Below are 27,948 nucleotides of genomic sequence, written 5' to 3' on the forward strand. Positions count from 1 at the left end.
GTGGTCTCGCCTGGCCACGCCTACAATTGGACCCGCCCCTTCCGCCCGCCCCGCCGGAGGAGCCGCCGGAGGTGCCGCGGGCGCCGGGCCCGGGACGGGCCAGGCCGAGGTACGGGAACAGGGCCCGGGCAAGGCGACAGCGCGTCCTCTTCCCTTCCGATGTGTGCGGCCGTGCCCTGGGCCCCGGTGGGGAGGAACGCGGCCGCCGCACTGGGAGCTTTGCCGGAGGCGGTGGTGGAAGCTCGGGGCAGTGACGGAACCCGGGGCTTGCGGATCCCCGCGTCGGCCAGGGACGTGCCCGTAGCTGGCAGGAGTCAGTGACTTCCCACTGCCGGAGGGCAGGGTTGGCGGGCTGGGGTACTGGGGAGGAATTGTTCCCTGGCAGGGTGGGCAGGCCCTGGCACAGGGTGCCCAGAGCAGCTGTGGCTGCCCCTGGATCCCTGGCAGTGCCCAAGGCCAGGCTGGACATTGGGGCTTGGAGCAGCGTGGGACAGTGGAAGGTGTTCCTGCCCATGGCAGGGGGTGGGAGATGGGCTTGGAGGTCCCTCCCATCCCAAGCCCTTCTGTGACTCCGTGAGTCCCCTGTGTGAAGTGCCAGCAGCCCCCCTGTGCCAGGTGCAGGCTCAGCCTGGGGAGGGCCCTGTGTCCTGGCTGGGCTTCCTTGCCTGAAGCCCTCTTTCTCATCCAGCAGCTCCAGGAGGTGCCAGAGTGGCGGCAGGATCAGCTGATCCTTGGCAGAAGGTACTGACACAGCTTGTTGGATGGATAAATGACCCTCTGGAATGGTTGCTGACCGCTCTGTGGGGAATGCCGGTGCTGGGGGGAGAGAATGGGATGGGATTCCCTCCTGTCTGTCCCTGCTGCAGTGCACGGGGTGGAGCTGGTGTCCCTCTGGGTCTGTTTGGGTGCTCATGGAGAGCTCACCTCTGATGAAATCTCTAGGAGTAGAGAGGGATGGGCAATCCTGTTTGGGAATCCTGTGATACTCTGTGTTCCCAGCCTCTGAGTGCTGTGAGCTTTGCCTTGTCCAGGCTTTACAGCCTTCCTTAATTTTGGATCGTGTTCCTCAGGTTTTTGCAGCCAGAATGAAATGAATGATACAACTTATTACATCTGTTCAGAGCAGGTGTTTGTGGAATGCACACTTTGGAATTTTCCAGGTGTTGGTGGTTCTGTTCCAGGCTCAGAAGTCCACGGGACAGGACTGGGAGCACCTGGGAGACTGTGGGGACATGGCTGGCAGACACTACTGCTCTTCTGACTCCCTTTATTCCCACGAGGACTCAAAACCAGGATTGCTTTTGTTTTCATGGGCGGCATGGGTGGTGCTTGTGTAGAATAGATCATTGTTTTTATTTCTTTGGGATGCAGCAGCCAAATCATCTTCTGGCTGTGCTGAGCTGCCCCCTTGGGAATGGCCCCACCCTGTGCACGGGGTAGGGAATGGGCTGGGGGGTGTGACCTCACACTTGGCTGCACCAAAATATCTTTTGAGATTTGTGCTCCTGTACCTTGCATGTACCTTCACCCCCCCCCCCCCCCCCCCCAATCCCAGATAATTTCTTTCCCTCTGTCACAGTCCCTCATTTTCTTCTTCCCTCCTTGTTGTGCAAGGTGGCACCAGCTGTGTCTCCAGCTGGATGTGGCTGCTAGTAAAGGAAGGCAAGTTGGCCCCCAAATTTCTCACCTGGAGTATGTTTACACAGAGTTCATCCACACAGTACCCCTCGTCCCCTGGGTGTTTTGGGAGTTGCCTGAGATGTCTGCAGCCCCAGGCTGCCCAGACAGGTGAGGGCTGGCACTGACTGACCTTGCCATGGTCTGGTCACGGACTTATCCAGCAGGTTTGTCCAGCAGCTTGGATTTGGGTGTGAGTGCAGAGGTGACGGCATGGGTGGGAATGGTTCTGTGCATCAGCCCTTTAATTGTTTCCTCTGGGATAACAACCCCTTCCTGGTGCTGCAGCACAGCCTCACAGCAGGTGTTTGTGAGGGACTGTGAGCCCTGGTTTTATAGGTCATGGAATGCTTTGGGTTGGAAGGGATCTTAAAGTCCATCCAGTCCCACCCCCTGCCAGGGACAGGGACTCCAGGGTGCTCCCAGCCCCAGTGTCCAGCCTGGTCTTGGGCACTGCCAGGGATCCAGGGGCAGCCCCAGCTGCTCTGGGCACCTGTGCCAGGGCCTGCCCACCCTTCCAGGGAAGAATTTCTTCCCTGTATCCCACATATCCCCCCTGCCCTCTGGCAGTTTAGGCCACCATTCCTTGCTCTCTGTGGATGGATACGTGTTTTAGTTGGAACAAGGATGCTGTGGTTGTCCCTGGAGTTTGGGGAGAGGAGCAAGCCTAGCTGAGCACTTTGGTCTGACAGAGCAACTGGTGGCGTTTTGGGGTGGGATATTTCCATCATATCCCTGACTTTCTTCTTAATAGTCCCTTTTCCTCTTCATGGCTTTTCCTCCAGAATACTTGGGCCCAAAATGTCCCAGTTTGTGCTGTTGCCGGGTGGAAAGTGGGGTTGGAATGTGTGTCCTGCTTTGGGAAGAGGTTGGAACCATCCCTGGAAATTCAATGAGTCTGGAGAGTGGCTCCAGTGCTGTGCTGGCTCTGTGCTATTGTGCCAGCCTGTTCTGCCTCAGTGCAGTGGGGGTCAGAGCGGCTGGGCTGTGTTCCAGCACTTCCAAAGGGCTGCCTTTATTCCTTCTTTCTTCAGGAACTTCTGTTCATTTCTTAACCATTGGCAAGGAAGGAGAGTTTGTAGTTCAGGTCAGGGAGGTGCCTGTGAGTGGAATGAGATCCTGTGGTTTGATAAAAATGTATAAAATCATCTCCATGTTGTGTGCTGAGCATCTGGGATGGATTTTGTGGAGAGGGAGGGCTTGGAAATGTACCTGGTGTGCTCAGCTCTCACCGAGTAATTCCCACTGCAGTTGGCAGCAGCTCCACGTCAGCCACGTGGCTCCCCAGGGGCTCAGCAGCCCCAGCCTGGGCTCTGGCTCTCGTCCCCTTACCCTTTCCCTCACCTCAGGGAGGCTTTCCTAGCCTGTTCTCTCCTAGGATTTTGTGCAAGCTGGGTGTTTTGTGTTCTCTGTGCACCTGAAAATCCCCTGTTAAACCTGTTGCAGCCCATATTTCAGTATGGTGGGGGTTTTCCACCTTGCTGAGCAAGAGGCAGAGCTTAGTTCTCATCAGAATGAGTCTGGACCTGGTTCCATGTGGTGCTGTTTGGATTTTGGGGTGTGCTGAGAAGTGTCTCCTGAAAAGAACACCAAAAGGGGAAGGTGTTCTGCTGGAAGAGATCCAGCTGTGGGTTCACAAAGCATGGAATAACAGATTTCTGGCTGGGACTCGATGCAAGTGTGACACTAAACTGGACTATAAAATATCATTGAAAATATCTGTTGAAGTCTTGCTTTTGTAGCCACGGTAGTCCTTAAAACAATTAAAGGAGAAAGAAAAATTGGAAAAAAGAAGTGATTTTTGAGGTGAGATGGTATTTTATCAGGTATTTTATTTGGCTTTTTTCTGTCTGGCACAGCTTTGGGCATCAGCTTTCTCTGTTAGATCTGTAACAGCAGATCCTTTTTCCTTTTGAATTCCAGGAGAATAACTAAACATAGCAGATATGGGAAGAATGGGATAAGTGTAAGGCATGTGATCCAAAGGTGTGGATCCTCTGTGGTGGTGAATGGACAGTGTGTGAGTTCAGCAGAGGCATTTATAACTGGAAAGTGGAAATGAGCTTACAAAACACTACAGAACAAATGCACAAACCAGTAACTTACTTATTTGGGAAGTAGAGAATTCTCTTATTTGTTGCAGAGAAGAGAATTCTCTTATTTGTGGCTGCCCCATCCCTGGAAGTGTCCAAGGCCAGGTTGGACAGAGCTTGGAGCAACCTGGGATAGTGGAAGGTGTCCCTGCCCATGGCAGGAGATGAACTTTCAGGTCACTTCCCACCCCAATCATTCTGGAATTCCATGGTTCTAGCTATTAACATCTCATTTGCACCCAGGCCATTTTCCCCGTTGCTTTTGTGGCAGATGTGCTGGGGCTGTTTTCACACTCTGCTGTGCATTGGGATGAATCTGTGGGGCTGTAGCCTTGGGACCCTGTCCCAGCTGCTGCCTGGTGCAAACCAGCCCCGTTAGCTCAGGCTGCTCCCCTCTGGGTCTGTGCGGGCCACGCTTGGGGCTGGGTGAGCGGTGCTGGGCCGTGGGCAGGGTGTGCTGGACCAGGCTGCCCATGGGCACCTGCTCCTCATCCCTTACCAGCCTTATCACAGGGTGATACTCCCACACGGAGCTGTGACAATGTCCTGGATTCCCAAAGAGCCTAGGAATGGCAGAGAAGCTGTTATTGTGTTTGAGTATGGAAACTGCTGTAAACAACTTTGTTTACAGCAACTTTGTTGTTGTAACTTAATGTTACAACTTACTTTAAAAGTTTTTTGACCAATCACACAAAACAAAAACATATTGACAGTAGTTCTATCCAATCACTATAAGCACACATACTTTTAATTAAAACAATGCTTGCTTATTTCAAATACAATATCTGTTTGTAAGCCTTAAAATACAATACACACAGCTCCATTATTAAACTTAAAACTTCCTAATATCTTGCTAAATATACTTTTCTGCAACTTAAACAATTATTCTAGACAAACGTTAATACACAGACCATTGTTCTATTTGTCCTTACTTTTCTACTTCTTACATAATTTTTCTGCTGACCTATCTCATGGCTACAGCTTAGCTCTAATCACAGTTCTGCTGTCTCTGAGGCCTGCCTTTTGCAGCTGTCCCAAAACCCTTTAATTTTATAAATTCCCACACTATGCTGGGCAAACAGGGTGATCCTCCCACACGGAGCTGTAACACCATCCTGGATTCCCAGAGGCTAGGAATGGCAAAGAAGCTGTTATTGTGTTTGAGTATGGAAACTGCTGTAAACGACTGGATTTAGTCTGGAAAATGCAGTTTAGAGTCCAGTAGCCACCTCCCTTCAACTGGCCACAAGCTACCTGTAAATTTGGTCTTGGGCATTTTCATGTTGAGCTGCTTTTAGTCAAAACGTTAAGCAAAAAGGAAAGGAAGCTGGCAATAGTTGTGAGGAAACTCCTGGGAAGAGGTGGCTGAGCAGAGATTGTGGCTTTTTAAGTGAGAGCTAAAATGGTAAAGATGGAAAGTTTAGGAGGAAAAAAAGATGTTTTGTAGTGAAACTAATGGATGGGGCAGATAACTGTGAATAAGTAGTCAAAATGTGTTCCTGATTCTGAGTTGTGATGTATCAGTGCTCCCAGCTCAGCTGGATTAGTGTTAACAGTGTTTATTTTGGCTTTTGGAGGACTGGTGCTGGTTCTGAACAGGGCTGGCAGTGTCTTCGGTCACATCTGTGCACTCACCTTGGTCTGTACCTGCTGCTGGAGCAGTTGCTGGGGTGGTTTTGGGATGGGTGTGTTGCTGTTTGCCTCTGTTTGAGTATTTCAGTGTCCTGGGCTGAGGGGCAGAGCTCTGTGGAATGGTGGATTGTTCCAGAAGAGGTGGTCCTGGTGTGGATGGAAGGACGATGGCTCTGTGTGTCTGTGCATCCTGGGATGGCAGTGAATCCCACAACACCCTGTGAGCCCGGGTGCCTGGGAAACCCAAACTGCCACAGGATTCACGTGCTGCTGTCTGCTGTGACTGGTGATGTATGACAGCCCCGTAACCTTGCTGGAGGGATGTCAGAGCAGAGCCTGCAGTATTGGCTCCCAGGGCCTGTGAGGGTGTGCGTCAGAGAACAGCAAAGGAGCCCCAAACAAGCCCTAAAACAATGCAAGTCTTTGTGTTCAGCCTGTGTTGGTAGAATTCCCAGTTTGTCTCAAACCTATTGTTCGGGCTGGCGTGGCTGGACAGCCCTGGCCAACGCAGGCAGCATTCCCAGGATGTGTTTGCCTGTGCTGGAGCAGCCTCCGAGGGCAAGAGGCTGCCTGGTGAGGTCAGCCTTGTGCCAGGGCCAGCTCTGTGCCCGTGGGACAGCAGGGACAGCTTGTCCAGGATCCTGCTCCTGCCCTGGCGCGAGGCTGGGGCAGCACCGGCGTCCTCTGTGGCCACCCTGGGAATGGAGCTGTCAGAATCCTGGAATGGGTTGGGCTGCAAGAGACCTTGAAGACCATCTATTGCCATGGACAGGGACACCTTCCTCAAACCCAGTGTGCTCCAAGCCCTGTTCAACCTGGCCTTGAATATTCCAGGGATGGAGCTGCCACAGCTTCTCTGGGCAGCTTGTGCCAGGGTCTCCCCACTGCTACAGGGAGGAATTCCTTCCCAGTATCTAACCTTGTCCTCTGTAGGGGTGAAACCATTCCCCCTTGTCCTGTCACTCCAGGCCCTTGGAAATTTGGTGTAGTTTCCTCTCAACCAAATCTGAGACTGTTTGTGGTCACTTCATACAGCACAGGGAATTGGAGGAGAATATGGCTTGGAAAAATAACATTGTCTTGGGAAGTGCCTGAGGCAAATCATCAGCTCTTTTGTCACAGCATGGGGACACAGGGCTGGCCCCTCCCTGGGGTATTGATTTGGCAGCACAACCTGTGCACCAGGCTTCTCAGTTCAGCTCCTCCTGTAGAGGGTTCCATGTCTCGAGGGCTGGAATACAGAAAAATCCAAACCAGCTCTCTCAGTTCACTCATAGGTGGAGTTTCACCCTCATGGACTCCCTTCCTCTGTTTAGGATGGGAAATGTGGGGATTTTTTAGTGTTGGTGGAAGCCTGTAGAGTGATGATGTTGCCCAGAGACGTTGTGGACTCCCTGTCCCTGGAAGTGTCCAAGGCCAGGCTGGATGGAGCTTGGAGCAACCTGGAATAGTGGAAGGTGACCCTGCCCATGGTAGAAGTGGGATGAGCTTTAAGGTCCCTTCCCACCCAAGCCATTCTAGGACCATGAAAGCCTGGCTCTGCTGGCTCCCAGCCAGGCACCAGGAGTGTTGACCCAACAGCCAAATGCTACATTTTTTTTTTCTCCTTTCTTTTTATAGTCAGTTAAAATTGGCTTATTCTGCAGTTTTTTCCTAGTTTATACACCAGTGGTCTGGTACTTGGGGGAAGGGATGTGCCTGAGAACCACCTGGGGCTGGCAAGGAAGGAAAGCCCTGAGTTGTCAAAGCTCAGCTTAGATTTGCTGATCTTTAAAGAAGCCCCAGTCTTGTGATGCAGGTTTTGGTTTCCCAGTGGAAACAGCCACTAGGTGGTAAGCTGACTCCTTCCCACAGCAGGAATGGCTCCTGAGGCGGCTGCTTGGGACTGCTGCCTGCTCCTGGCAGGGTGCTCCTGGTGTGATTTCCATTTGGTGCTGCTGGAGCTGGGATCGAGCCTCTCATGACAAGGAGGAAAAAATGCTGTGGGAGCTTTTTCCATGCTGTGACTGGGAAACCCTCAAGCCTGTGTGCTGGAAGGGCTGCTGTGAGCGTGGGGTGCCGGAGCTCTGGAGTGCCGGTCCCATCCCCTGCTGCCATGGTGCCACTGGGATGGGTGGTACAGCGAGACTGAGGGAGCCCATCTGGGTGGCACTCAGCCTGGAGCTAGGAGAAAACCTTGGAATGCTTGGGTTTTGGATTGGAAATGGCAGCGAGGCTCCGGCTTCCTGCTGCCAGCGCTGTCACTGAGTCACTTCCAGGCAGCAGCCTGGGGACCCTGCCGGGTTCTGCTTTGCTGCTTCCCTTTCTCTGACTGCCATGGGGAGCACCAGGACGGAGTAGAAGGGTGGAGGAGGTGGATGGCAGCAGCTGGAGGAGGATGGTGTCCCATGGGCGTTGGGGACACTGGCAGTCCTGGGGTATGTATGAGTGCTCCGGGGGTTCTGGCAGCGCCAGGGCCTTTGCAAAGAGGCAGCTATTGCTCGATGGAGAACTGGGGTAAATGAACAACCAGATAAACATGAAAATGGTCTATTTTTTATTTAATTTTATTCCTTGTGCCTGGGAAAGTATCTGTAGAGGGAGTGTTTTGGTAAGAAAAAGTGTCTTAAACCTCTTGTCTCGATCTGACAGGAGAAGTGAGCATGGAATTATCCTCCTGTGTGTCCTTCTTGTGCTGCCAAGCATTCTCTGGGCTCTGCTGTTGTTGGAAGGTGCCGTGTTTGCTGCTGTGCTTTTGGGTTTTAAAGCTGTCAATGAGAACCAGCTCAGGGAGGGATTGAGGGGAGCAGGAGATGCTGTTGCTCTGCCTGTGCTGCAGGAACTGCTGCTTTCTGTGCAAACCAGAGAGCTTTAGATGGAATTAGGGAGAAATTCTTCCCTGTGAGGGTGGAGAGGTCCTGTCACAGGGTGCCCAGAGCAGCTGTGGCTGCCCCTGGATCCCTGCAAGTGTCCAAGGCCGGGTTGGGTGAGGCTTGGAGCAGCCTGGGACATGGGAGGTGTCCCTGCCCATGGCAAGGGGTAGAATGAGATGGACTTCAAGATCCCTCCCACCCCAACCATTCTGGGATTGTACAAATACAGAGATATTTTTGCCCCATTTCCCACATATTTTTACCCACTGAATCTTATTGGAAAATATCTGTAAAACCATGTTATGCTGCAACGAGCACTGAGACACATGAGCACAGTTCCCTTAATTCTCTGCCAGGCTGACTGGGCCATTCCTGCCTCTCAGGCAGGGAGCTGGACCTTCTGTGCTCCCTGGAAGCAGTTTACTGTAAGAGCATCACAACACTTGAGTGCCATTGAATTGTTATCACTGGCAAATAAGTTTGAATTCCTGGGTTTCTCCTGCCCTTGGCTCTCTGGGCCCCACTGTCTGTGTGCTCTCAGGGTGTGCAGCTGCTCGTGTACCTTCCCAAGCACCCAGCTCTCCTTGTCTCCCCCCTTGCCAGGCTCTTCTGTGGCAGTTTAGTGAGAAAACATGGTGTAAAAGTTAAGAAACATGGTGTTCCACAGTGTAAGGCTCAGCAGAGAGCACCCTGTGCAGTGTACTGTGATGGCTTCTTCTGTGTAATAGGAAGTGTTTTCTGCAGAGTGTGTAATTCAGCCTGTTGGGAAGTGCTGGCTGATGTTTCCCTTCCTGGAACAGGTCTGAGCTATGTAACTGGTTTATGTCTTAATTCTCTGGAAGAAAATCAGTGTTTGCAAAAGCAAACTGCACGTGGCCAGCAGTGAGTCCAGGCAGGCAACCTGGCCTGGATCAATAACAGTGTGGTCAGTAGGACCAGGGCAGCCTCAAGCTGTGCCAGGGGAGGTTCAGATTGGACACCAGGAGGAATTTCTTCACAGGAAAGCTTGCTAACATTGGAAGGGGCTGCCCAAGGAAGTTTGGAGTCCCCATCCCTGGAGGTGTCCAAGGAAGGCCTGGAGGTGGCAGTCAGTACTCTGGGATGGGGACAAGGCAGGGATTTGGCAGTTTGGACTCGATGGTCTTGGAGGTCCTTTCCAACTGAGACCATTCTGTGGTTCTGTCTTCTCGGAAATGTGAAGATTCCCATTTCCATGTGGCAAGAACTGTTTTTGTGGCTCACATCTGACTTCCCCCCCCCCCCCCCCCCCCATTTAGTTTATTATTATGTTTTCAGAGCTTGTGCTTTTGTAGTTCCTCTGCTGTCCTAGAAAAGAGGAGGAGAGACAATGGATCTCTTGTCATGGTGTGGCATGGGCAGCTCCTTGAGATTGGTGGGGTCCAATAAAAAAATCATTGCAAACCTGTTGAGAGCATGTGTGGAGATTATTTAATAAAAATTAAATAATAATAATAATATGTGGAATGGCTCTTGCCCTGGCTAACACTGGAATTCCAGCCTGAACTTCAGGTGACGTCACTGCATCCAGCCTTCCCATGGGAAGAGCAGTGCAGCCTCTGGGTCTCCAGGGTCAAGTGTCAATCCAGTTGGGTGTGAAAATGAGTTTTCCTGCTTGTGCTCTAAAAAGCTTCCCTTTGCTGGCAGGTCTGGAAGCTCTGGCCATGGATCAGAAGGGCTTTCGTCGGGGGAGCTTCCAGAGTGCCACCAGCGATGAGGATATGCTGGAAATAGCTGGAGCATCCATGGATTTCTCCATGGCCGACGATGACCCGCCACTCGACAGGGAGATGGGAGGTAACACCCACAAGCTCTCCCCTTTCTGTTTTTCCTGATGGCTTTGGATAGGATTTAATGGGAATATTTGCTGTGGGGGTCCCGCTGGCCTCTGCCCAGGATGGGTCTGGTGTTTCCTGGCAGCAGGGTGAAGAGTTTGCAGGATTCCATGCTGGAGCTGTGTGGCTCCTGGGCTGTGACATGGAGCATATCCTCTGGCTTCAGGAGAATCCTTCCTGGAGTTTTCCAAAGTAGCTTCTGTGGAGAAGAGCTGGCAGTGGCAGGAGGGAGGGATATGAGTGCCATGAAATTGCAGCATTGAGCCATTCCTGAGGGTTGTGATATGAGCACAGACTGTCCCCTCCCTTCCTTTCTTGCTTATCTGTAATTTTGGAGGTTTTCTGTCGTGGAGAGAATCTCTCTGCGTGGCAGCACAGAGGATTTGGTGCTTCCCCTGCCACCCCTTGTCTGGCCAGAGGATCTGCTCCTCCTCCTGGAGTCAGAGCAGTGAAATTCATGGAGAAGGGGTGAATCCACATGGATATGCTGAACTCTAAGGAGTGCTTCCCCTGGCTCTCTCTGTTGACAAGTACTCAGGTCCTCAGGGGAGGGTGACACTGAAGTAAAAGAGGAAACTTTAAAGGGGGAAGAGCTTCTTGCCCAAATGCCAGTTTCAGTTCTCCCTGTGAACTTCCCCTGCTGACTTCAGATGTTTGCTGGCAGATGTTGGGGTGCCAGTGTGAAACCTGAAGCTGTGGGGGCCCAGCTGGGAGAGGGTGACCAAAGTTCTCCCCTCCATTCAGAGGAAGACTCAAAAGTGTTCCAGCGGTGGAAGGTCTCATTTTCTCTGTGGCATTTTAAAAGTTTTTTTCTCCTTGAGTTTTAAAGGCAAGAATTGAGGCAGGTAGTGACAGGGATTGGTTTGAACTGAGAGAGGGAAGATTGAGGTTAGATTTAAGAAGAAATTCTTCCCTGGAAGGGTGGGCAGGCCCTGGCACAGGGTACCCAGAGCAGCTGTGGCTGCCCCTGGATCCCTGGCAGTATCCAAGGCCAGGTTGGACACTGGGGTTTGGAGCAGGCTGGGACAGTGGAAGGTGTCTCTTCCCCTGGTAGAGGTGGAATGAGATGAGCTTTAAGTCCCTTCCAACTCAAAGCTGTCTGTGACTCCATAATCAGAGGTCTGAGTGCCCAGTTTACCCTCAGTGATTCCCTGGTGCTTATAAGCACAAACAGGATTTAGCAGCGAGTTATTTTGCATCTCAAATTAAAAATTAAATTAAAATTGAAGTGGGAGCTTTGAGCTGGCTCATCTCCCCTGCTTTCTTCACCCGCCTTCCTCCTTGACCTCACACAGAACCCGGGAGCTTTTATCAGGGAGACCAAAGTCAATGTGGGGAGTGTGCAGAGTTTCAGCCTCCCAGACAATGCTTGAATGACAAGTTATCACCAGCAAATTGGAGTCCGAGGAACTTAATCACCAGCCCCTTTGAGCTCTGTGTGCACTGAATAAAGGTGAGATAAAGGCGGCTGTGTGTTGGGAGAGCTTTTGAAGTCTGACTGTGCCCAGAGGACAAAAGGAAAATTCAGTGCCTGCCTGCTGGAAAGACAGGGAGCAAAGAGCGTTCCTGGGAGTTACTAAGTAAGGAAAATGTCAGCTGGGTGGGAAAAGAAAGGGGTTTGTCTGTCAGTACACAGTGACTGACCCACCACTGTCAGGAGACTGTTGATAAATGTGCTTTCCTGAGCTGCATTGTGACTTGGGGCAGAGATTTGGGAATGGGCTGCAGAGCAGGAAGTGTCCCATGTGGGAGGTGGTGAGCAGAGTGCTTGTGCCTGGGTGTCCCTCCATGGTTAAGGTTTGGGTTTGGTGGATCCTTGGGGCTGGGCTGTTGGGTGAAGCAAAAGTGGCACTTGGGTTGGGGTAATGGCAGGAGCAAATCCAGCCTGGGGGGGGAGAATGGATGGAGAGCAGCTCTGAGGAGAAGTACTTGGGACTCTTGGTGGATCAGAAGCTCAACTTGCCCTGGCCATGATGCTGGAAACTCCCTGTGCCCTGGGCTGATCGTGCAGTGTGGGCAGCAGGGGAGGGGGGGATTCTGCCCTGCTCAGGTGAGACTCCACCTGCAGAGCTGCCCCAGCCCTGGGGCCCAGCACAGGGAGGAGCTGGAGCTGCGGGAGTGGGTCCAGAGATGTCCCCTGGTGGGTGCAGGGCTGGCCCTGGTGACAGCGTCCCCAGCAGTTGCAGGGGCTGGCCCTGGTGACAGTGTCCCTCGATGGGTTACAGGGGCTGGCCCTGGTGACAGTGTCCCCGGCAGTTACAGGGGCTGGCCCTGGTGAGTGTCCCCCTGGTGGGGTGCAGGGGCTGGCCCTGGTGACAGTGTCCCCCTGGTGGGGTGCAGGGGCTGGCCCTGGTGACAGTGTCCCCTGGTGGGGTGCAGGGGCTGGCCCTGGTGACAGTGTCCCCTGGTGGGGTGCAGGGGCTGGCCCTGGTGACAGTGTCCCCTGGTGGGGTGCAGGGGCTGGCCCTGGTGACAGTGTCCACTGGTGGATTACAGGGGCAGGCCCTGGTGACAGTGTCCCCGGCAGTTACAGGGACTGGCCCTGGTGACAGTGTCCCCCGGTGGGGTGCAGGGACTGGCCCTGGTGACAGTGTCCCCGGCAGTTACAGGGACTGGCCCTGGTGACAGTGTCCCCGGCAGTTACAGGGCTGGCCCTGGTGACAGTGTCCCCGGCAGTTACAGGGCTGGCCCTGGTGACAGTGTCTCCAGCAGTTGCAGGGGCTGGCCCTGGTGACGGTGCCGGTGACGCCAGGGGCGGGGAGGGCCCAGCAGCGCTGCGGGATCGCCCGGAGGAGGAGGAGGAGGAGGGAGGAGGATGCACGGAGTGCCGCTGTAAACCCCGGGAATGCCCCCCCTGCACCCGGCCACGGCACGGACAGACCCCCGGAGCTGCTCCTGCGGGATGGGCAGTGGCTGAGCCGGGGTGAGGAGACCCTTGCAGGGAGGAAAAGGAGATGTGAGCCAAGGGGAATGTGTCCCTGTGTCTGTGCACGCCGTGGGGCAGCAGAGCCAGATGAGGGTGGTGGAGCAGGCTGGGTGGGCTGTGGGATTTCTGCTGTGTAATGGTTGTTTGTTCACTGTCCCTGTGAACCCCCCACATTTCTGGGATTTCCTGGAGCAGGGAAGCAGCCACGGAGCTCTCCAGGTGCCGTGGCTGTCTCCTTGTCACTGGCAGGACAGTCAGCAAATGCTGTGGCTTTGTGGGGTGGCACATGGCACAGCCTGGAGCTTCACCAAGTGCAGCCTGGTTTTCCTAAGCTCGACAGGGTCTGAAGTGAGCATTAATTAACCCCTTCTGGGGAGTGATCAGAACACTGAGAAATCTGTTTGAAATGAGCTGTGACAGGGTCACTTTTCACTCACTGTCTCTGATTTGGAGATGTGCATGTTACAAACAGGGAGATCTGTGCAATCGTCATGGATGTGTTTTGGGCATCACGGAGCTCATTTTCCTCCTTTATTCCTATCTGGGAATCCTAGGATCCTTGATTTGCAGCAAGCTGAGGCAGGAAATAAGATCTTTATAAATATTTATGGCTGTCAGCCATTTCGTAGTTCTAGATTACCCCTGAAAAAAATATAAAGATGTTTTCTCAGTATCATCTGTCAAATGAACAATTGTCTGTGGCTGGAGACCTCGGGATTCTCCTTTGGCAATAAAAATCCTGGTGCTGTAGGAGGGCAGGCTGGGCTGAACAGGGATCCTGGAGGGCAGGATCAGGCTCCAACCTGCACCTGCTTGGTCTGGAGTGGGATCAGCCCATCCCACCTGCCCATGGGCTCAGTGGGGCTGTGGATGGGATGGGATCACAGGGGCTGTGCCTGAGGGCTCCTGCAGGTGCCATCAGAGTCTTGCTGGGGGTACCAGGACTTGCAGCCCCTCTGTCATTGCAGCTCTATGCTTGCTTTGTGCCTTGGGTTCTGGTTCCTGGTGCTCCAGGGCAAGCTTTGAGCTGGGAGAGTGTTCCCAGGACAGCTCAAAGTCACTGGTCTGGGCAGTCATTCCAGGAGAGTGAGCATGGAATGTGCCTGATCTCATCTTCTTGTGGAAAATGCTTCTCAGGGTGTTCTATTAGCTTGGTTAACTCTCCTTCATGAATACTTTTCTTTAGGACAGCTGTATCTTTGATCTTTAGAAAAGATTTGGTAGATAGGCAAAAAAAAAAAAAAAAAAGGGAATAGCCAGAGAGAGCCTGCTGTCTGCAGCACAGAGTCAGGGATGATTGGGATGCTTCTGGGAGAGGGGTCATTCCTGTGGGAACAAACCCAGCTCCTGCTCTGGGCTGCAGCTGGGACTTGTTCAGGTGACCAGGATGGGGCCTCTGCTTGTTCTCTGGATACCTGTGCCAGGTAGCTCTCATGTCCTCGGAGCAGCACCAGACAGGTGGCAGGAGGAGTTCCAGGCACTTCAGTGTTCCATGTTCTTCCCTTGCTCATGTTGTTGTCAGGATGGTTTATTCCAGGAGGTTCTGATCCATCAGATTTAGAGAGCAGCATCTGGGGTTTCCTGCAGGGATGTTTCAGTGGGGAAATCTCTGGAAGCCTTGATACTAATTTTGCATTTCCAAGCTTCTGGTCTAAAAATGCTGTTAAAACCAGGGATTCCTCACGGAAAATGTGCCTCATTTCCCTCCCAGTGCAGTTGGGTCTCACAGCCTGTGCACTCAGCATTTGGAAGAGCTCTGCAGAACTCCATCTTTTTGTTTTTGTCCCAGGTGAAGCAAGGAGCTGTTTTAAGTGGGTTATTTTGTGGTGGTTGTCAGTTCTGTACATGACTCATCTTGTTTTCCTGCAGCTGTGGCAATCTGGGAGATGGGCTTGGGAAGACTTCACAGCTCTTTTCCCTCCCTGCTTCAAATGATGGGGCAGAGGGCAGCTCTTTGAATTCCTTATTTTTCCCATCTGGAGACACCTTTGCCCTCGTGATATCTGCAAGCTAAATATGCTCAAGTATCAACCATTATCCTTCTGTCTGGGAGTTTTAACCCTCCTCTTCCCCCCACCTTCCAGTTTTGACTGGATTTTGGTTTTTGCTCTTCTGTTTTTCCCTCTGAATGACTGCAAACACTCAGCATCTTCCAGAACCAGAATTTGGGGAATGTACACCCAACCTAAGCATTATTTTCCATGGGCTGGAACAGGTTAGACAGGAGGCCCAGTTGTTTGGCTGAGTTCTCACCTGAGGGAAGCTGCAAGTTCCAGTTTGGTGTTTTCCCAGGCCCCCATTTGGTACCACTTTCTGCTTTCCAGGCCCCATTGGATGCTTTGCTTTCCCTGTTTCCCTGCTCCCATCTGATGCCTTCCTGGCCATCCTGCTCTCATCCTTGCCAGATCTACCTGGGATACCCTTCAGCTCTGTTGGAAGTCCTAAATATTCCTTTTTGTCCTCTCCCTCTCCCATCTGCTTGCCTCAAATGGCAAAATATCCTCATGGCAAGTCCTGGATTTGGGGAAAAGGCACCATCTAGATGCTGGTGGTGATTTACTTTGCTCTGAACAGTCATTTCCAAGAGCAACCCCATCTCCAGGTGATCTGTTGAAGCTGGGGAGGGTGTCCCTGGCACAGGTCATCTGGGAACATTTGCCTGTGATATTCAGCTCAGGAAACCTCAGTAGCTCTTTATTTCCATTGAAATCTGTGGTTTTCCTCCTAAATGACTTTTGGTTTTTTATAAAAAGAGGAAAAACTACGAAATGCTCAATTTTCCCCCTTCCTCCCCCACCAGGCTTCTCCTCGTATAATGGAGGAGGGATGAACGGCACGAGTGCCATGATGGATTTCCTGGAGGAGCCTCTTCCTGGCGTGGGCACCTACGAGGATTTTAACACCATAGACTGGGTGCGAGAGAAGTCCAGGGATCGAGACAGGCACAGGGAGGTAAAAACTCCTCCTCCTCCTCCTCGCTGGCTCTGAGTGCAGGACAATTCATGTGTGACTCTTGCTGGGGTAGGGAGACTCTTCTTGGAGACCCCTGGGATGGAGGGATTGCCCTTAGGATGGGAGCTGAGAGTTCAGTTTGAGGAAAAGGAGCACTAAATCCAACATGTTGCAGTTTTTTGGTTGCTGCTTCTCTTCTGAAGGCTTTGATTTATTCCAAATGGGGGTTTGGAGAACAGAACCAGTATGGTTTTCTGCTCTCACATTTGCACTGGTGAATGGTGCTCTTTCTATGGGAATATTTTTTTTTGAGAAGACTGAGTTCAATTCTTCCAGAATTCCTTCCCAGGACTACAGCACTCTGCAATCAAAGGAATCTGCTCAGAGTGCAAGGGGGGCTTTAGCTGAAACACCCATGTCCCCAGCCTGCTCCTGCCTTGCTTTGTCACGGGGAATAACAGTGGTGAGCTGGAACGTTTCCCTTGGGAGAGGCAGCTGGGCACACAATGGCTGTTCTGTCGCCCTTTGTCTGCCTGTCAGGAGCAGTGAGACTGACAGGCCTCAGCCATCCTGGGCATCTGGGACAGGGCTGAGTCCCACTTCCCAGTGCCACCAGTGCCTGGTTCCCAGCTGGACCATTCCTCTCTGCTGGCATTAAATCTGCAATCCCAATCTCTGTCCGTATCGTTCGGACTCCGGCACAGGTGCCCACAGAAGCTGTGGCTGCCCCATCCTTGCACGTGTTCCAGGCCAGGTTGGATGGAGCTTGGGATAGTGGAAGGTGTCCCTGCCCATGACAGGGGGTGGTACTGGCTGATCTTTAAGGTCCCTTTTGACCCAACCCGTTCTGGGATTCCATGATCCTTGATCCATTCTCCTGCCCACACCCAGAGCTGCAGCAGCTGTAGGAGCAGCCACTGTCAGGTGCTTTTTCTTTCCCTCCTCAAAGCAGAGTCACAGTGTCACCAAGTAGTTTTAGAGCATTTACACCACAGTGGGTCAGAGTCCTCACAGGTTTTTGTTTCTTTCTGCAAACCCTATCCCAGATCACCAACAGAAGCAAAGAGTCCACCTGGGCCCTGCTGCACAGTGTGAGCGATGCCTTCTCTGGCTGGCTGTTGATGCTCCTTATTGGTTTGTTGGCAGGTGAGAGCAAAACTCCAGGTAAAACTAATTCTTGCACTGCAGCATCAGGATCCATTCCTCCCCAAGGCCTGGCAGATCCTTGGAGCAGCAGCATTTTGGAGTAAGGGCTTGTGCTGACACCAAGGACTCTGCTGCTGCCTTGTAAATTCACAGGGAATTAATTTTTAAGTGCTTTGACCCTATATTTGTGCAAAACCAAAATACAAAACTGAGGCTGAGAGATGTCCTGGACACTGCTCTGAGTCTGCTGCTGGCATAGAACTCTGAAATGAATAAAAAATGTTCATTAAAGTAGAGCTGATTGAAACACTGGGAATGTCTGTGCTGAATGCTCCTCATGGGTACTGAAGAGGTTAATTCCAGGGGCTGCCAGCAAGTTTCTTATTTTTTGGTTTTTTTCTGTCTATACTTAGAGATAAAAAGGGAGAGCTGTTGCTTGGAAATCAGGTGTCTTTCAGAATTCAGCTGTCTGAGACCTCTTATATTACTTAGATCCAAACTTTGGCCCAGGGCAGCAGGAATAAATCACTTGGATACAAATCTTCCCAATAGGAAGCAGCAAGCATCTGTCACGAGGGATGGAGTGAAATCTTGTGTTAATGTTTACCCAAGAAGGCTGCTGGCCAGTTGGTCATTAACTGGGGGATTTGCTGCATGTTTATTGCAGTCTCTGGAGCTTGTGCTGCCACTTGTTTCTGTGGATCAGAGGTCCCTGGCCTCTGCCTTGGTGTGGGGGTTCTGAGATTGGAGGAGTTATTAACAAAAGTGACTTGAAGATTCCTCTTAAAACCTGACTTCTCTTCTGTGCTGGCTCTGCTTGCCTTGTTTTACTTGGCACAGTTGTAACTTTCCCTTCCTTTATTTTTCTTTTTTTAAATTAGGGTTGGAAATGTTTTCTCCAAATTCAGATTTATTCCTGTCACAGTGTTGCTGTTGTTGGTACAGCTCCTGGATCCTGGTGACACATTTTGTCTGAGTCCCCCAGGAATGTGGGACATCCCTCTCTGCCCTCCCACTGTGCTGTGCTGTATTTAACAAACAGTTATTGAGAAGAATTAATTGCTGGTGAAGCAGGGCAGGATTTGGACACACAAAGTCAACCTTTGAAACATCATCAGCCACGCTCTGTTTCCTGACTTGCTCTTTTCAATATATTGAAATTATTCAAAACTAGGCAAATCCTATCATTTAGCTCTGCATAGAATGAAAGTGAGTTGTAGCCAGAAATACCACACTGCTCTATGTATTGGGAGGTGAGTCCAAAATTGGTGGGGCAGACTGTGACCTTCAGGTGTTTGAGTCTGCTCATTAAATTATTTTGGTTTTTTTCCCTTTAAACCAGGTTCCTTGGCAGGTCTGATCGACATCTCTGCCCACTGGATGACAGATCTGAAGGAAGGAGTGTGTTTGGCAGGGTTCTGGTTCAACCATGAGCACTGCTGCTGGAAATCCAACACCACCTTCACCGACAGGGACAAGTGTCCTGAGTGGAAGAGCTGGTCCCAGCTGATCCTTGGCCATGGAGAGGTGATGGGTGCCTGGAACTGCTTTTGATGCTGAATTCCCTGTTTGCACAGCCTGTATAGCATCCCTGGGGTGATGTGGATGTCAGGAGTCCAAGCTCTGGGTGGTTCAGTGGTTTATTGTTGGGGCCCTAAAGGGGTGTGAATAAACAGGTTATGTGGGTGTTGTCCTTGGAGGGGATGTGGGGAGGCAAAACACTGCCACATTTTCAGGTGCAGTGTGCCACTGCTGTGTCCAGGATGTGCTGTTAGAGGGTATTTTGCCCATGAACGTTCTGGGAGAATGCCATGGTTGGTAACCCAGAAAATGGAACCTGGCCTTGAAACCTCAGACTTAGGGCAGGTCCCACAATTTTTAGCTGATTACTCCATGTGCTGTCCTGCTGATTCCCTGTGCTCACTTCAGTGCCCAGGTCTGATGTGGTTTCAGTTGAAACCATCTGATTTTGGCAATTTCCTCTGTATTTCAGGGGGCCTTTGCATATATCCTCAACTACTTAATGTATGTTATCTGGGCCTTGATGTTCTCCCTCCTTGCTGTGCTCCTGGTGAAGGGCTTTGCTCCCTATGCCTGTGGCTCAGGGATCCCAGAGGTGAGTGAGAATGAGAGTGGGCTGTTTTTCAGGTGGGGTAGGGATCCACCACCCAAAGTTTACACATGCATGTTATGGAATAATAGATTCCACTTTAGGTGATGGCTTCATATGTAGGTGTTTTTCCAAGCTGTTTCAAACATGTCTAATACTAAAGTCTCCGTGCAGTCCCTTGGAAAATCAGATGTTCTGGCATTGCTGCAGGAGGTACTGCTCAGGTGTTCCTCCAGCAGGGATAGTGGCCCTCAGGGAAGGACTCAGATGGCTGCTCCTGCCTTTGCATTGAGAGATATTTTTATGGACTCTCACTTTTGATAGCTCAGGGGAACTTTTGTAAGCTGTAGGAAAGGATTGGGAATGTCCAGTAAAGCAGGAGCTCTGACCAGGGCTTGAATGAAAGCCTGTAGAGCTTTGTGTGCTTGACTTCCAGATCAAAACTATCTTAAGTGGTTTCATCATTAGAGGCTACCTGGGCAAGTGGACGCTGGTCATCAAAACCGTCACCCTAGTGCTGGCCGTGTCCTCGGGGCTGAGCCTGGGCAAGGAGGGGCCCCTGGTCCACGTGGCCTGCTGCTGTGGGAACATCCTGTGCCACCTCTTCACCAAGTACCGCAAGAACGAGGCCAAGCGCAGGGAGGTGCGTGGGGACACCAGCCTGGGGAGGTCAGCTGGGCTTGGGGCTCTGGGGCTGAGGGTAAGTGGTTCTGTTGTGGGTTAAATGGTTCTGTCATGATAACTGACTTTTTTGGAGCTCCTTCTTAAGGAATTGGCTCACTCCACCTTTTCCCTGCTACCTTAAAGCAGGTCAGACCTAGCTGACTGTGCTGTAGATAAACACTGTACAAATTTAAATGAAGACAAATCAGAAAAAGGGGGGTGGTTGGGAGGGCTGAGGAGTCTGAGTGCCTCTGTCTGTCTCTCAGGTGCTGTCTGCAGCTGCTGCCGCCGGTGTGTCTGTGGCTTTTGGAGCTCCCATTGGAGGAGTGCTCTTCAGCCTGGAGGAGGTAACCTTGGAATGCTGTGGGTTAGAAACACAGCCTGTGGAGAAATTCCTCTTGGTGTCCAACACCTGACTCTCCCCTGGCACAGCCTGAGGCCATTTTCCCTTGTCCACTCTCCTGACAGCTGTGTCCCAGGGTACCTGGGTGTTGCAGCAGACCTTTCATTAGGGATAGAAATGAGCCAAGACACAGACTCTCATTTAACAACGTGTAAAGGGTTCCAGTTTATTATTCTTTACAGCTCAGCCATCCTGAGTGACTACAGCAAACTCCTGCTGTTGGCTTCTCTCACAGACTCTGACTGCTGGCTATTTCCTGCTGGAAGATGACTGCAAGTATTTCCTTGCTGCCTCTGACCACAGGCTTTTACCCAGCTCTGCTATCACTCCAACAGCAGGCTCTACGTCTATCAGACCCAGACTGATCTCACAGCAGATCTTTTGCAGCAGTTCTCTTCCCTGTTCCTTCTTCCTCAGGGCTCCTCTACCTCTGCAAGGTCTTCTCCCTCAAGGCCCTCTTCCTCCAGGCTTTCCCTGACTGGCCAACCCACCCCTTTTATCACACTTATCTTTATTAGTCACAGCTGCAACCCATTAAGGGCAAGGCTGTTCTTCTTCTTTGGTAATTAGTACAACTGTGATTTATCAGGGGCAAGGTCACTTGTAATCCCTTCTTCTACACCTACACTTGGGAACAAACTTCTCTGGTTTATCAATCCTCTTTTCTTCCCAAGGACCACCTAATCCTTAATCTGTTGATCTGGATGTGAAAGGACCATTGCTGTTTAGCTCAGGAGAGTACCAGAATGGATTTCAGAGGAGGGCTGGGATGGATTTCAGAGGAAGGCAGGGATGGATTTGCTCAGCTGAGTAATAGTTGGTGGCAGTGATAGCAGGCACTGCTGTTTGGTACTTTGGACCTTGCAGAGCCAATTCTCTCAATTCAGCTCATGGCTGATGTGTGACAGGTTTTATTACCCAAGTGAGTTGCTCCAGGGATCACAGAGGACACATGCACGTGCTGCAAGCCAGGGTCCATCCCACTCACTGAAGTCCTCATTGAACTGAAGCTCCAGAGCAAGCCTGGGGTGCTTGGCTGGAGAGCAGGGTATGAGCCAGTGCTCATGGATCTCTGTCCTGGCTTTACTCCCTGCAGTGGCGTCATGCTAAGTGTTCAAGTGACCAAATGTGCTTCATTTTCTTCTTCAGGTGAGTTACTACTTCCCTCTGAAGACCCTCTGGCGTTCCTTCTTCGCCGCACTGGTTGCTGCCTTCACCCTGCGCTCCATCAACCCCTTTGGCAACAGCCGCCTTGTGCTCTTCTATGTGGAGTTCCACATGCCATGGCATCTGCTGGAGCTGGTGCCCTTCATCCTGCTGGGAATATTTGGTGGGCTCTGGGGAGCTTTCTTCATCCGCAGCAACATTGCCTGGTGCAGGCGGCGCAAGACGACGCGTCTGGGGAAGTACCCGGTTCTGGAGGTGATCGTGGTGACGGCCATCACAGCCATCCTGGCCTTCCCCAACGAATACACCAGGATGAGCACCAGCGAGCTGATCTCGGAGCTCTTCAATGACTGTGGGATTTTGGACTCGTCCAAGCTCTGCGAGTATGTGAACGATTTCAACAGCACCAAGGGGGACGATCTGCCTGACCGCGCCGCTGGCCCCGGCGTGTACACAGCCATGTGGCAGCTGGCACTGGCCCTCATCATGAAGGTCTTCATCACAATCTTCACCTTTGGCATGAAGGTGAGGGTTTCTTGTAAAGGAGCTCATGTTCTTCCCATGCTCTTCAGGACCCTTAAAGTTTTATTTCCTCTCTAACCAGACATGTATTCCCCCAAGCTCTGTCAGAAGGGGACAGACTGCAGTTGTTTGTCCTGCTGCTTGGACCCTGAGGGCAGTAGAAGCCTTCCAGCCTGACTGTGGGCACCAAATGCAGTCACAAAACTGGTGCCTCAGGGCTCCACATCCCATTTTCCAGACACAGAATGCTCCTAAATTGTCCTGCCTCAAGCTTTTTTGATAAATATGTGATTTAGATGAAAGAGCTAATTGCAAAGCAATCAGTGTCTTAATTTGTTAATGCATAATTGGAGCTGTTCCTTGCTCAGAGGGCTTGGAAGTTGTTTGGTGCAGCCTCTAGAGCTGCAGGTGCAGTTCCCAGGTGTGAGCTGATGGACAGTTTTTATGTCCCTGCTCATTGCAGGGGGATTGGACTAGATGACTTTTCAAATGTCCCTTCCAGCTCAGCTCCAGCAAAGCCTCTGCCTCACTCTGGTTTGAGGTTCCACCACTCTTCTGTGCAGTCCCTGGGCTCTGCTGCTCACTGCCCCATGTTCCCACAGGTGCCCTCAGGGCTCTTCATCCCCAGCATGGCTGTGGGGGCCATCGCGGGCCGGCTGCTGGGGGTTGCTGTGGAGCAGCTGGCCTTCTACCACCATGACTGGGCCATCTTCAGCGGCTGGTGCAGCCCGGGGGCCGACTGCATCACCCCCGGCCTCTACGCCATGGTGGGCGCCGCCGCCTGTCTGGGTAAGCTGGGGCTGGGCCTTGGTGGGCTGTGTGAAGAGGTGCTGTGGTGGGTGAATGGTTGGACTCCCTGGTCTTAGAGGTTATCCCTGCCTTAATCATTGAACCGCAGAATGGTTTGGGCTGGGAGGGACGTTAAACACGATCTCCTTCCACCCTGTAGTGATTCTGTGGCTGAAGAGCTCTGGTTGTGACTGACCATCAGAGCTGGTGTCACCTCAGGAACCCCAGGAAACTCTGTAATAGAACGTGCCATGTGTTCCTCACCCTGGTGGTGTTCTTTTGCCATCTCCAGCCTGGTGCTGGGCACAGCAGCTGCAGTGGGGAGCTCCTGAGTGGGAGCCAGAACAGTTGAGGCTGCCCAGGGACTTGAATTTTCCTGCGGTGTTTTAATTCATTTTACTTCCTGTTCTGGCCTTAAATCTCATGATGCAATTCTGCTTTTAAGTGCTCTGTTTTTCAGTAACACTTCTTCCTCTTGGCTGACTTGGAGAGACTGGGTGCATGTGACTGAACTTCACTTTCACAATTCCCAGTCCCCTCATCCATGGAATAGTACAGGAGTCCTAATGGACTACTTTATTAGGAGAAACTCTCCTCTAAAAACATGCCACCAAACCCCATCTTGGCCTTTTTAGAGGGGATACACTTTGTTTGAGCAACCCAATCTAGTGGGAGGTATCCTTGCCTGTGACAGGGGTTGGAATGAGACAGACTTCAAGGTTCCTTCAAACCCAGACCCTTGTGGGATTGTTTGCATGAAATTGATGGAAGATAAATACACTTTGACTTCATTAATGGTTCTGTTTTCTGCTGGGCAGCACTGAAAGGTGAATGGATATTGGAACAAAACTCCTGTAAAATATTTGGGAGTAGTTTTGGGACTTGAATCTCAAAAGTGTAATTAAACCATGCCAAGATAAAACCCCGCAGAGACCCTGAGCTCCGTGCCAGGGCCTGGTGCTGTGGCAGGACAGAGGCTTTGGTGCTGTTCTGATTGTGTTTGGTGCTGCTGAACGGGGCAGGCTAGCTGTGCTGGCACCACTCTTCTCTAGAGGTGGGGGCTGGTGTGACACAATGCCAGGGTGACCTGAGCCGTGCTGTGTTGGCAGGGGGGGTGACCCGGATGACCGTGTCGCTGGTGGTCATCATGTTCGAGCTCACCGGGGGGCTGGAGTACATCGTGCCCCTGATGGCAGCAGCCATGACCAGCAAGTGGGTGGCCGACGCCATCGGCCGCGAGGGGATCTACGATGCCCACATCCGCCTCAACGGGTACCCCTTCCTGGAGGCCAAGGAGGAGTTCTCGCACAAGACACGGGCCATGGACGTGATGCGGCCGCGCAAGAGCGACCCTCCCCTGACGGTCATCACGCAGGACACCATGACCGTGGAGGACGTGGAGACCATCGTCACCAGCACCACCTACAGCGGCTACCCCGTGGTGGTGTCCCGGGCATCCCAGCGCCTGGTGGGGTTTGTCCTCAGGAGAGACCTCATCATTTCCATCGGTGAGGGGTGACACTGCCCGGGTGAAGGTGCTGTCATTAATGCCACTGTCACTGACCTGGAGAGGTCACACACACTCCTGGTGTTGGTGGCTGGGCCAGCTGGTGCATCCCTGAGCATTGTGGGTGGGCTCTGCTTGCCTTGGATGTGAAGGACAGGATGGCTTGTCATAGGGTCACAGCATCATTTAGGTTGGAAAAGCCCTCCAGGTTCATTGAGTCCAACTTGTGTCCGATCCCCACCTTGTCACCAGTCCACAACACAGAGTGCCACATCCAGGCCTTCCCTAGACACCTCCAGGGATAGGGACTCAAGCTCCCTGGACAGCCTCTTCCAATGTTAGCAAGCTTTCTTGGGAAGAAATTCCTGCTAATGTCCAACCTGAACCTCCCCTGGCACAGCCTGAGGCTGTGTCCTCTTGCCCTGTCACTGCTTGCCTAGGACAATATGGAATAAAATAGGGGAACAAGTGCATCAGGATATTACGTGCGTTGCCTGCCTTCTGTAGTACCACCATGAGTTTCTGCACTTGGGTTCCTTGGAATCTCTAGGGATTCATTAAGAGTGGTCCTGTCCCCAAGCTGTGCACAGTGATGCACAGGATGGGATTTGGGTTTTCATGATCAAATATTCCAAATATTCTGAAGTATTCTGAATATCCAGCCTGGTGTTTGGGCTGCCGGACCTGGCCCTTCCCAGGAAGCCTTGGAAGGCTGATGTCAGATTGCAGTGTGGCAGGTACCCACAGTACCTGTACATGCACTGCTCTGAAGGTCTGAGGGATGGCCAGTACTTGTTTTCCATTCCTGACCCTCATGACGTCCATAGAGCCTGTGCCAGTTGTTGAGTGCTTAAAAATAATCCTTTAACTGCTCTGCATGGGACCCAAATCAGTGACTCATAAAAGTACAAAGCATTTTATTTACCTCCTCTAAAAACTGGGAAGTTAAAAGGTCTCCAGAACTTGTATTTACCTGGCCAGAGTACAATGAGATGCAACGGCCTTGGCTTTGGGCAAAGCTGATGTGCTGATCCTGCAGTGGAAATTTGGAGATCTTGGAGGTTCTCCCAGGTAATTAGTGACAGGACAAGACCTGAAGTTGTGCCCAGGTGAGGTTTAGGTTGGATATTGGGGAACATATTTTCATGGAAAGGGTTGTCCAGTCCTGACAAAGGCTGCCCTGGAGTCACCATCCCTGGAAGTGTTCAAAAAAATGTGTGGCACTTGAGGACATGGATTAATGGTGACCATGGTGGTGGTGCTGGTCAACAGTTAACCTTGATGGTCTTAAGGATCTTATCCAACCTTAATGATTCATGGTTCCCTTAGAAGAAAGGCTGGAAACCCATCACACCGTCCTTGGGTGGGAACAGCTCTGGCAAAGGGAAGGAAAGGACTTCTAAGGCCATTAAATGTGAGCTGAGGAGTGGAAAAGGAAAAGAGTGCTGATATTGATTCAAAGATTTCTCTTTGCAGAAAATGCCCGGAAGAAGCAGGATGGGATCGTGAGCACCTCAATTATTTGTTTCACTGACTACTGTCCCCCCCTGCCTCCGAGCTCCCCGTCTGTGCTGAAGCTCAGGAGCATCCTGGACCTCAGTCCCTTCACGGTGACAGACGAGACGCCCATGGAGATCGTGGTGGACATTTTCCGCAAGCTGGGATTGCGCCAGTGCCTGGTCACTCACAACGGGTAGGAGCCTTGGGGCCTGGGGCCAGAACCCCCTCTGCTCCAGGACAAAGGGGACTGGGATCCAGCTGGGGCTGGATCCTGGAGCAGGGCTTGCCTGGCAAAGGCACTTGTGACAGCCCAGCTCCAAGCCCTGTCCAACCTGGTTCAGGCCACTTCCAGGGATGGGGCAGCCACAGCTGCTCTGGGAGCCTGTCAGTGTTTTACCACCCTCAGAGGGTGCAGTACTTTCTGTGGGGTGTCACTTTGAATCCCAAAAGACTCTTCAGCACCTGCAAGGGGCTCAAGTGGCCCTGCCAGGGCCCCTTCTGGCAGTGTGGGTGCATTAAAAGCGTTTTTTCATTTTCCAGGAAGCTGCTGGGGATCATTACCAAAAAGGATGTACTAAAGCACATTGCACAGATGGCCAACCAGGACCCCGATTCCATCCTCTTCAACTAGAGGCAGACTGTAGGGATTGTGTGTCCCACATACCTGAAACTTTCTAGCCCATCCTGGGTAGACTTTCCTATTTTTATTGAGACCATGGAACCGTTTCCAGCATTTTCCTCCATGGAGCTGAAGAAGATATTTTTTTCTACCAGATAACAAATTGCACTATGGAATCTGTGGAACATGATCTTCTTTTTAGAAGAGGAAAAAAGAGACTTTATTTACGTTGCTTTTGTGAAGTTGCGTTGGAAAGGTTCCATGAAGGAGTAAAAGCAAAATGTTAGAGAATTGTATTTCCTCCACTTCTTTTGTTGGAACTGCTGCTATGAATGTGGGGAGGAAAAGCCAAGGTGTTTGTGCACTTCCAGAGGTGTGGAAGGAGCAGGATGGTTTTGCACACAGTATTCAGGTGGTGGCAAAGGGACAGGGCTGGGTTCAGGGTGGTGTATTCCCAGTTGTCCCCTTGGGAAAAATCACAACCTTGGGAAGCCAAAATAGGGGAGAGAAAAATAAAATTGAGCTGGCTAAGGCTGCTTGGCTGAAAGAAGGAAAAAAACCCCAGCAAACCAACCCCCTACCCCCATCAGATCTCCTTAAAATGGGGCCCAGTTTCTGATTGGGAAGATGCTGGTTTTGATTAATTAGTGAATATATTAATTACTCTGCCACTGCCTTGTCAGAAGAACCCCAAGGAGGAGATAGGAAGAGTTCACAGGTGTCTTCCTATCCTGCTGCCTTTCTCTGATCCATTCCCAAGGATTCCTTCTCTTTGATTTCCCTTGAGCACTGAAATCCCAGAGGCTGAGTCCTGAATTCCTGCCCTTCCCCAAGCCCGGTGGTGTTGGATGTGGCACAGGAGGCCTCCTCCTCACCCTGTCCCGCTGGAGAGCCCAGTGCCTGGGGCACAGATGCTGTTCCCTGCTCCTGTCCCTGGATCTCAGCTGGAGGATTCCAGGATTCCCAGCAGGGAATTCCCAGGTCTCCTTTGGCCAACAACTATGCAAGAAACCCTTTCCACCACAGCCTCCTGTGCTCAGTCCCTGTCCCAGTGCTGACCAAATGATTCTCCTGTTAATAAAACTGTGCCCATTTACTGGAATTTGGGAGGCTTCTGGATGCCTTGGGAGACTGATGCTCTTCATCCTGGCCTCAGTTCCATGTTTGTGGGCAGTGGGGACTTCTGGCTTGACTTGGCTAGGTCCCTCTCAAAATCTCTCTGATACAAACAAATTCCTTGTCTTTCCAAGGAGCAAAAGCCAGATTCTTGATCTTCCAAAGCCATCCAGCAGCCAGTCCCTGCTCTGCTGCTTCCACCTGATGTCTCAATCCTTGTAGAGCTCAAAGCTGCTTCTACCAGAGATGTCACTGATGGATCCAGTTCCTTCTGCTTGGGAAATAAATGTCTGGATTGGTCTGTGTTGGTTTTGTGCTGCCGGAGATGGGGGAAATTCTTCATGTTTTGCCTCAGCCCGTGCCAGCACCAGTTTTGCCTTTAAATGCCCTTTTTTTCTGTTTGGAGGGCAGGTGGATGCTC

At 51.6% G+C, this 27,948-nt stretch overlaps 1 protein-coding gene across 7 annotated transcripts; it reads left to right on the forward strand.

Moving 5' to 3' along the window:
* LOC129125900 (H(+)/Cl(-) exchange transporter 5) lies at positions 1-27,828 on the forward strand. Of its 7 annotated transcripts, none has more exons than XM_054641587.2 (14): positions 16-109; positions 689-741; positions 9,920-10,069; positions 15,834-15,985; positions 17,032-17,131; positions 18,474-18,658; positions 19,125-19,247; positions 19,678-19,884; positions 20,171-20,251; positions 21,457-21,999; positions 22,599-22,785; positions 23,895-24,293; positions 25,769-25,985; positions 26,333-27,828. In XM_054641587.2, exons 3-14 carry the CDS (start codon positions 9,937-9,939, stop codon positions 26,421-26,423), a joined length of 2,418 nt encoding a protein of 805 aa, XP_054497562.1. In that variant the 5' UTR covers positions 16-109; positions 689-741; positions 9,920-9,936; the 3' UTR covers positions 26,424-27,828. The 7 variants fall into 7 exon arrangements, with proteins under 7 accessions (XP_054497568.1, XP_054497562.1, XP_054497563.1 ...); XM_054641588.2 differs by having other exon boundaries at positions 20-109; positions 692-741; XM_054641593.2 differs by lacking the exon at positions 689-741 and having other exon boundaries at positions 1-109.
* Positions 27,829-27,948: the final 120 nt, after the last annotated feature.

This window comes from Agelaius phoeniceus, chromosome 14, assembly GCF_051311805.1.
Source record: "Agelaius phoeniceus isolate bAgePho1 chromosome 14, bAgePho1.hap1, whole genome shotgun sequence".
Taxonomy (NCBI): Eukaryota; Metazoa; Chordata; class Aves; order Passeriformes; family Icteridae; genus Agelaius; species Agelaius phoeniceus.